A 9,580-nucleotide genomic window follows, 5' to 3' on the forward strand; every position below is an offset into this window, starting at 1 on the left:
AGGATGGTCTCGATCTCCTGACCTCGTGATCCGCCCGTCTCGGCCTCCCAAAGTGCTGGGATTACAGGCTTGAGCCACCGCGCCCGGCCACAGCTTGTTTTTTAAAAGCCCCAGTGTGTGCAGAGCTGAGACACAGCCCAGCACAACGGCCATGTTTGTTCACTGTGCGGAGTTTCTGTCCCCTAGAGGTCCTGCCCCCAACCCCTGATCTGTGGCAGGAGGTGGCCAGAGAGGCCCCAGCCATCCTGCAGAGCCCCTCTGTCTGCGTGGCTGACAGGCCAGGTGCCCTGGGAGGTGGCTGTGAGGTGCGGGAGGATGACTGAATCAGGCAGCACGTGGTGGGGCGGGGAAGTGAAACGTGCTGAGCCGCGGGGCGCCTTTACCTGGGGGAGGACAGGCCTCCGCTCACTGACGGGGAGGAGGGCGGGGTGGGTGAGGCCTCCTTGGCCGCAGGAGATGTGGACGGCGGGGTGGAGGAGAGCGCGCCAGAGCCCGAGGGGGTTGCGTCGTCCGAGTCGCCTTTGGGGAGGAGTCATAGGGCAGGCTGAGTCCACCTGTGGACAGGTGGCACCAGGCCCTCCGGAGCAGGATGTGGCCAGGCCAGGCAGACCCTAGGGGTGGGCAGGGTGGGAGTCCCCAGTGGCCTGTGTGAGACGGGAGGGTCTCGGATTCTCCTGCGTTTCTGGAAGTCGGCCCTGCCAGCCTTGATGTGGGGCTTCATGACAGCAGCCCCCGGAGGATGAACCCCCCACAGAGCAGAAGCACCACAGCAAGACTGGAACGTGGCAGCTCTCAGGCCCTGAAGGGTTGGTCTGGTCTGCAGGACCAGAGTGACTGTGCTCCCGCCGCCCACCCACGGGCCACTCACAAGGCCTCAGGGTGGGATGGTGTTACCTGATGTGGCCGAGGATGGCTCCACAATTCCAACCTTCACAACCTGGAAAACAGCAAGCACTGGCTGGTGAAAGCCGTGGGGTTCAGCTAGCCCACTGCCTTCCAGCGGGGCTCCTGCCTCCCGACCATGGCCACCACTCCCGTGAGGCAGGAGCAGCCACGTGGGGACAGACAGTGCTCAGGGTGCGTGGCCTCAGCAGGAGGGACTGCTCTCTCCCAAAGGCGGCCCTCAGGGCAGCTGCAAACCATGTGTCCAGGAAGACCAGGATGCTGGTGAGAGGGACCCTGGCAGACCAATAGGGATAGGCCCCGGGCCTGGCAGGCCCTGCATGGCAGCCATGAGCCACAGGTGGTTGTGTAGATCTACCGTGAATCCCAGTGACTCAGTGGGACCTTGGTTGCATGGGAAGGACCGTGTGCCCGAGCACGGCATCCTCGTCACCAGAGAAAGCTCCTTGGGCAGCCGCTGTTCCAGATGAACTCTACCCTCCCAGAGGGCCAGCCATCACCCCAGAGCCCTCCGCAGCCCCAACCGCTGCACGATGCACGGAAAGGCCTGTGCTCCACCAGTGGGGAAACTGAGCCCAGAGACCCTTCCCCTGCCTGGGCAAGCCGTCTGCCAGGTCCTGTGGGTCTGTCTCATGGCAGACACCTGGTGGGACGGAGGCCACACAACAGGATGAAAAGATGGGCAGGGAACAGGCTGTGGAGACCCAGGGCTGGCAGGGAGATGGCCTGGCTGGCAGAAGCAGCCCTAACCCTGGGCAGGGCAGAAACCGAAACCCACACACCGCAGGCCGCAGACCCGGAGTGGACATCGGGAAGCTCCCGGGGCTTGGGTTCCCAGAGGACAGAGGCGCCCTCTCCAGCCCGGGCAGGGTCTCTCCTCTCCTGAGACGCTGGGTGTTCCTGAGGTCTTGCCCTACCGAACTGTCTCTGCTTCTGTGGATCAGCCCCCAAGGCAGAGCTGCGGGGAGCCAACCACCTCTGGCTCCACACCCAACTCTGGTAGGGAAGGAAACCAGCTTTGAGACAGGCCAGATGGGAAGGCAAATCCCCAGCTCCTATCTGTGGGAAGATTCTGGAATATATGAAGTCAATCCCCAAATGTTCTGACTATAAAAGAGAAGTTGGCGGGCGTGTGGTTTCCCGTCGCATCCAGCTGGCCGGTACTCACCCCGACAAAGGGAATGAACTTTTGGGAGGATTCTTCGTCAGGGCTAAGAGCAAGGAAACAGACAGTTAAGCTCTCCTCAGGGCACAGCCCCGCCTGTTGGGCACAGCTCCCTCTTGGCCTGAGAACCTGGCACAGCCCCAGGGCCACGGCCCTGCCCCAGTCGGCCCTGCCCAGTGTGTCCCAGCCCCACCCATCCCCAACCACTGCCAGCCCTGGCCTGGCCCCCAGGACCAAAGTTTGGGCCCCTTCTGACATGCTGACATGCGAGAAGGACAAAGGGGTCTCTGTGCACCCATGGTCAGGACAGGCCAGAAGGCAGAGCTCCACGGAGGGATTCACTCAGCTATCCCAGGTGCCCAACGCCCACGCAGCCAGCTCAGCCCCGTCCAGCCTACATTTCCGCTGCTCCACCAAGCTGGGTACCCCTGCTCCGCTGGGTAAGGGCAGCTACTGCTGCCCTGGGACTCCTGGGAGGAGCCTGGGCCCTCTCTGGTAATCAGCAGCACCAAAGCCAGGGCGGAGAGGTTTTCTCCAGACCAGCTGGGTGATGTCCATGCCCACATGAGAGGCCATTGTACCAGAACACCCCAAGCACAGCCTGCAGGCAGGCCCAGCACGCCCCAGGCCATGACCCGCGTGAGATGATGTGCTCGGTGGACAGTGGAGGTTTTGTCTGGACTTGGCCCCGTACGACATTTGGCAGATAACAGCAGCCTCTTCTAAAGGTCTGGTCACAGCCCGTCCACGTGAAGATGCCAAGGGTGTGAGGAAAGGAGCTGTAGGGCTGCTGAGAGGACCCGTCTGTCTTCCCCTCCGATGTGTGCGGCTCAAGGAGGGCTGTCCTGTGGTCCGGCTTCGTGCAGGCTCCTGCTGACCGTGGCCACTGCAGCCTAGGCTTGGGCCCAGGAAGCTCTCCCACAAGACAAGGGGCCGGCACAGCATGAAGCCCTGCTGGCAGCTAGGGTAAGGTGGGGCATCTCCTTCTGGGCCCCAGGAAAGATCCAGAGGGCAGGGCCTATCCTGAGTGGTGGAATGGGTCTGGCTCCCCTCTTTCCTTCTCTCCGCTGGCCTCAAGGCTCCCCGTGGCCTGCACTTAGGGACAGGGGTGCCTCCCCGCCCGGCTTCCTCAGCCAGACCACATCAGCAACTGGTGCCGTCTCTCTGGGCAGTTCTCCCAGCTGTCTCTTCTGTCTCGTTTCCCCAAACTGCAGAGTCTGATGCCAGCAAGTGGCTGTCTTACAGGTGGAGACTGTGCACACACATTGCAGAGGAGCACCTGTTGCCCCTGGAGCACTGGGGGCAGGACGAGAATGGCCAGGCCAGCAGGGTGCCCCCCAGGGACAGCCCTGCACCAGGGGCAGGACATGGGCTCACCCAGTGACCCCGGCCCTCCCTTGGGTTCTTGTCGCACAGGGAGAATCCCTTGCAGGAAAGAGGCCCAGGGGAGGATGCCACAGGCCCAGCCCGGCCGTCTGCCTGGAGCACCAGCTCCCAGGACCAGCAGCACTATCTCCCCAAGAGCCCTGCAGGGCAGAGACTTGATCCCAGTGCTCCACACCAAGTGTGCCCACAAGCAAAACAGCCCCTGCCCGGGGGCCGGTCCAGAGGACACTCCCAGGAGGCAGCCCCCGCGGCTGGTCCCAGCAGCACCAGTGTGAGGAGACGGCGGCTGGCAAGACCCACCCTCCCCGGACGCCAACCTGGACAGCTCCTGGCCCACCCTCTGCAGAAGGCCTGGCGAATGCCTCTGGATGAAACCACCTACAGATTTCGTCCATCCCAGTAAAGATGCCCCAGGCCTAGTTCCATTTCTAAGGAAAAGAGAGTTGAAAGAGAAACTTTCCCCTCTTCTTGTCCAGTTCAAATAACATAAAGTGATGCACATCCTGTGTTCGGGCCTGCCTCTGCCTCAGGACGGCTCAGGATGGCCTCCTGGCCCCCCAGCACCCTGGCTCTGTCCACAGCTGTCAGGCAGGAGTGCCTGGACGTGGCCCTTGACATCCCACTATCCTCGTTGAGCAGACAAGTGTTTGGAAATCTCAGTGACATCTGTGTCCTCCCAGGCCCGTGAAGGCACAGAAGGCAGGTGGTGGCTGCTGGTCCCCAGGGCACAGGTGGCTCCAATTCCCGGGGCCACCTGCCCTCTGCCGAGCCAGACCCCCCACCGAGCCAGCCATGGCAGGGCGGCCTCCCATCCATGCTCTGCTCCGAGGCCCATGGGGCAGTACGTGGCACATGAGGGCCGAATGCAGGAGACGTCACAACACAGGGATGTTGCCAGAACTCTCAAAGCCAAGCTGCACCTCTGGGCCATGCAGACAGCACCCAGACCTGGACATGGGCCGATATGACAGGGATGACACCAGCTGGACACTGAGACCGTCACCCTGACCCTGGAGGCACACACGTGTCTGTGGAGGCAGAGTGGTCAGGAGCGTAAGGAGCGCACCACTGCAGCGCGGGGAGGCCCCGCAGGCACGGAGGGCGCAGATGCCCTGTGGGCCACTCTGCATGGCTCTGGGCAAGCTGCCGGATGCCTGAGCAGCCCTTTTCACCCATGTGTGCTGCATGGGCAGGCTGGGGCTTGTGGCCACCCTGCAGGCCTGGCCTGCCCGCATAGGAGGAGTGCCATTCTGGGCAGAGGAGGGCAGGCCAGCATGGGTCATCTCACAGGGGACTCTCACAGGGGAGCCTGGCTGGAGAGGACTCTGCACAGGTCCCCTGCCACAAGGGCTGTGCCACTGCCTGCCACCTGCCCTCTGTCAGCCTCCCGACTGACCCTCCTCTGAGTAGAGACAGCAGGTAAGACACTCATGGCCTTTGCTGGGTTCCTTCCAGGGCCCCAGGTAGCCAGTGTCACCCCTGTAACACGGAGGCAGCCAGCGTCACCCCTGTGACGCGGAGACAGCCAGCGTCACCCCTGTGACACGGAGGCAGCCAGCGTCACCCCTGTGACGCGGAGGCAGGGGCAGGAGGAGCAGGGTGGGAGTGGGTGTTAGGGTCCCCTAAGGCCCTGGCTTGCCGCTCAGAAGAGCTGACCTGGGAGAGACAAGAAGCTGCATCCACAGCCTGGGCAGCCAGAGCATGCTGCAGGCTCTTCGTGCCACAGCCAGGGGGCAAGGGCGCAGGCCGCCGGGGGTCAGCAGGGGAGAGGCCCCCATGGCTGGTCTTTCACCTGCAAAGGCTTGTTTAGCAGGACAAGACTTAGGAAGCTCAGCCCCCTTCCTGTGTCTTCCTAGCGCCCAGCCCTGCAGCTGTGGGTGGTCCCAGGCTGTCCACTTTGAGCAGCTCCTAGGCCTGCAGTATTTCCAGCAAGGGGGCCCCAGGGACCCAACTACCCTGCCCTGGGGTGGGGTGTGGGGGTGGGTTTCCCAGGACAACAAATGACCTCACACAGGGCAGAAGACACGGAGCAGAGAACGAGCCCCACGGGAGGACCAGCAGGGTCCCCCAGCCTGCAGCAGGACGCACCTGGCCAAGGAAAAGGGCTGGCTCTGTCGGAAAGGGCAGCTCTGGGGGTGCCTGGGACTTGGCTCTAAACATGAAAGGTTTTAGGGGGTGGAGCTGCCTCAGAACAAAAGCTCTTTACCCCCATTTGGAGGTCTCAGTAGTTTGGCCTCATCTCCAGGTAAGCCACAAGATGCTGGAAAGCCCTCTCTGCTGGCCCCGGGTGCTCAAGGGAGCCCTGGGAGCCAGGCTCTGCAGCGTGTAGGCGGCCCAGGGCCCAGCCGCTGACTGCCGTGTCCCCGGGCCTGCTCCTTAGCTACTTGCCTCAGCGTCCCCGTGTGCAGGGTGTGCACCAGTGCCCCTGCTAGGCTGCTGCCAGGTTAACAGACGTGACGGGCCTGGGGCACAGCCTGGCCCAGGTGGCCCTGGTGTCTACATCAGCCACTCGCTCCTGGTTTAAAATGAGGAGGGGCTAAACCTGGCCACTTCTTAAACCAAAACCCAGGGCCAAACCAGAGTGGGGGCAAGGCCTGCCTGGCTGACCTGCAGGCTTCAGGGCTCTGGGGTGGAGTCCCAGCACATGGGCCTGGCCCGGGGACAGGAGGGCACATCTGCTGCTTTCCTGACTCAGGGTGAGAGACTGGATGGAGGAAAAGGGTTCACGTCAGCGCAAAGTGACTCCGGTCGGGGCCACCTCCCCTCTCCCACGCGGGCTCTCGGCCTGCAGCCGGCGGCCCTCGGGGCCTGACTCCCAGTCCGGAGAGAGGACAGCAGGGTGATCCGGATGGTGACTCTGCTAAACAAGCCCTTTTAAAGACCAGCCTGGGGACAGACAGGGTGGGAGGCAGACCCGGAGAGCCATACCTTAGGGTAAAGTCAAAATGAAAATGCTTTTTCCTTTTCAGAAAGCCACCAAAAGAGAAAACACAGACACGTTACGACGCCCTCAGGAGCCCTCCGGGGACTGCCGAGGGCGCTCAGCGGCTCCCGCCTCGCTGGGGTTCCTGTGTGGGAGGGCCCGTGAGTGCTGGCTCCGCGCCTTGCACTCAGCTCTCTCCCCCGTAGTCTAGGGAAGGTGTGGGACAGCTGGCGCCGGATGTGCAGGGAGGAGGCGCCGGGTGGGACACACAGGTCTCTGCAGGGCGTTCGGCCCGGGGCTCCTGAGCACTATCCTGCTCTGGGCAGGTGAGGACACAAGCTGATCATCACTCACCCACAGGGCCTGAGGCCCAGGGACTCCTCGGTTCCCCAGCCCGGGAAACCCCGTCTGTGGAAGGAACAGGTGCCCAGACTAGAGGAGCTGGGCCACTGCCACCCTAGCCCCATGACAGCTGTCCATCCTGTCAACTTCTCATCACGCGGGGTTTCAACATGCACAGAAGCAGGTGTGGAAACAGCGCCTACTATGAGAGATCTGGGGTGGGGGAAGCGCCTGCTGTCAGGAAGGGCCGGAGCTGCCCGGCTGACCTCGGCTCTGGTCTAAGCCTGGTGCAGGGTTTTTCGGCCTACCAGGCCGAGCCCAGCAGCGGGTGGGGAGGCCCGCGAAGGGTTGGCGGTTGGCAACAGCCTGTGGCATGGTACCCGGGCCCACCGTGTTACCTTTTCTGCTTGTAGGTCAGCATGGCCTCTGCGATGGGAAGCTGGTGGGCACAGTTGGCCCCTGCGATGTACTGGGTGATGCGTGACACAATGTCCGGCGTGTCCTGTACTGCACGGGGAGGAGGCGGTGGGGGATGAGGCTGGCGCCAGGTGGGGTTCCAGGCGGGGCTGAGCCGGGCCTCCCCGGTGCCCTACCCAGGCCTCCCACACCCCGAAGTGCAGCAGGGCTCGTTGGCTGTGGCTGAGGGGCCTTGGTCCTCTACTCTCAAGGCGGTACCAGGGCAAATGCAGGAAGACCTGAAGGGCTGTGCCTGCCCCTTCCCAGACAGGCCCCACAGCTTCCAACATTCCGAGGCTCAGGGGAATAGGAGGCGTCCTAGCCAAGGCCCCAGCGGGCCCTGTCCATGGCCTCTTCCCTGAGGCTGAGCCTGAGCAGGTCCAGGGCCTCCTGGGCACGGCATCTGGGGAGACCAGGGCCCCCTCCTCCCGCAGTGGCGTGGGCTGTGGACGCGCCCGGGCCTCACCCGCACTCTGGGCCTCCAGCTTGTTGAACAGGTCTCTCCAGGCCAGGTCCTGGAAGAAGTTGTTGTAGCGGTAGTCCACGGAGCCTAGGTACCTGGCCACGGGGTGGGAGCCTGCATGCCAGGGGTGGGGCTGATGTCACCACGGGGGACTCGAAGCTGCAAGGCTCCCACCGCAGCCCAAAAGCTGGGCCACCTGGCCCTGGGCCTGTGCTGCTGCCTTCCAGACAAGCCTACTTTCCTGCCACCGAAAGAGAAAGCCACCACCGCCCCTCCCTGGTGGATGCCTCTGGCCCCACTGAAGGAGTTCCAGCCCTGAGCTGGGGTCCTAGAGCCCTGAGGGCCACTGAGGAAGGCCCAGCAGGGCACATATGACCGTGCAGAGGCCTCGGCTGGCTCAGGGCTGTGACGTCGGCATTGTGAGGGCCACAAGGAAGAGACCTTGTGGGCCTCCGGGCCTTTTCAACAGATTAAGGCTGGATGGGTTTGTTTTGTGGTAAAGACACATTGTTTGGACCTAAAGAAGTAATAGAGTTTGACGACACAGGACCTGGACGATTTGAGAGGATTCATAACCAGCCGTGCTTTGCACTTCTGACTTTGGAAGTCGAAACTAGTATTGAGTTATCACAGCGACTGACAGAGGGGACACCCAGCTCAGGCCCCTTCAGAGGGCAATAGGCTTTATCTTGACCCAAATATGGCTGTTTTAGGGCAATCAAGTTATCTTGCATATAATTAAAATTAATAAAGCGTTACTGTATCAAACAAACATTTAAAAACAACAAATGTGCGGCAAGCAGGGACCCCCCACACGTCACACCGCACCACGCCACACCGCACCACACCACACCGCCCATGGCGTCTGTGCCCAGGCCCAGGTGGACGGCGCGGTGCTCACCCAGCGGGATGACCAGGAAGCGCATGTAGCCGAGCCAGTCGGGCGTCTTGTGGGACAGCTGCTCCACGAAGAGCCGCAGGATGGCGCTGAGGTAATGCTGCGCTCCCGCCACGGCGATCTTCACGGGGGTCGGGGGCTGGGAATTGCAGTTGCAGCTGCAATCCAGAGGCAGGTGGGACGGAGAGGGGACAGACGCCTCAGGGGAGCCGTCCTCCGTCCAAGGATGCCAGTGTGAGCCCAGGGGGCTCCACGCCTGTGGCCACTCATGCCACAACTGCCCTGGAGCTGCCCAAACCCAGGACCCCCACATGCCTGAATGTGCCCAGGCTGAGGGGCCACACAGTCATGACCTTGGCCCAGGCTTCCAAGGACGGGCCAGGTGGCCACCCCTCCAGTGTGGCAGGACACCTGCCAGGCTGCCGCTCCCGCCCACAACTGAGGGCAGGCCAGGCTGCGAGGAGCCCATGGGTCAGCCTCTGTGGACACCAGCCACAGCCCCAGGTGCAGGACGCGCCGAGCCCCAGAGCAATGGGTAGAGGTGGGGTGCAGGGACCCTGAGGGGTACTTGGGCGGTGAGTCCAGGGTGGAGCCCAACTCACTATCTCTGTATCCGTGAGACGATGGTGCTGAAGGCTGCCTGGACGTCCGCGGGAGAGCACGTGCACACCACGGGGAGCGTGTGCCTCTGCAGGACGTCGGAGAGGAACTGGCAGAGGACAGGCAGACGCTGACTTCAGCACGGCCGCCCGGGCCACCCCCAGCGCCCGACCCTCACCAAAACTCTCAGGGGCTCCAGAGACCCCAGGCACATCCAGGCAAACCACAGCTGGCAGCTCCAGCACCTGGGGGTGCCAGGGCGGGGGCAGGTTCAGGAGCCCACTCTCCTCTGTCCTACACCCTGACCCTCCGCTCCACGAGACTGCACCTCTCTACCTGCCCCTGCCAGTCCGAGGTGTTGACGAGGATGATGTTTTCGGGAAGCTGGTCATCGGAGATGAGGATGTGGTTGAGCTGGTCATAGACAGTCTTCCTGGGGATCTG

General features: G+C 63.0%; 1 protein-coding gene across 1 annotated transcript in view; it reads right to left on the reverse strand.

Moving 5' to 3' along the window:
- PACS2 (phosphofurin acidic cluster sorting protein 2) overlaps positions 1 to 9,580 on the reverse strand; it is a 45,513-nt gene that overhangs the window by 3,779 nt on the left and 32,154 nt on the right. The window contains exons 14-22 of the mRNA XM_011951569.1: positions 9,473 to 9,580; positions 9,139 to 9,245; positions 8,540 to 8,694; positions 7,642 to 7,752; positions 7,118 to 7,226; positions 6,383 to 6,415; positions 2,072 to 2,114; positions 895 to 937; positions 384 to 519 (exon numbers count right to left, since the gene is read on the reverse strand). The exon at positions 9,473 to 9,580 is cut by the window's right edge and continues 9 nt beyond it. Of these exons, the coding sequence (XP_011806959.1) occupies positions 384 to 519; positions 895 to 937; positions 2,072 to 2,114; positions 6,383 to 6,415; positions 7,118 to 7,226; positions 7,642 to 7,752; positions 8,540 to 8,694; positions 9,139 to 9,245; positions 9,473 to 9,580 (845 nt within the window). The remainder of the gene's footprint in view (positions 1 to 383; positions 520 to 894; positions 938 to 2,071; positions 2,115 to 6,382; positions 6,416 to 7,117; positions 7,227 to 7,641; positions 7,753 to 8,539; positions 8,695 to 9,138; positions 9,246 to 9,472) is intronic.

The sequence above is a fragment of the Colobus angolensis genome, unplaced genomic scaffold (genome assembly GCF_000951035.1).
Source record: "Colobus angolensis palliatus isolate OR3802 unplaced genomic scaffold, Cang.pa_1.0 Scaffold32, whole genome shotgun sequence".
Classification (NCBI taxonomy): Eukaryota; Metazoa; Chordata; class Mammalia; order Primates; family Cercopithecidae; genus Colobus; species Colobus angolensis.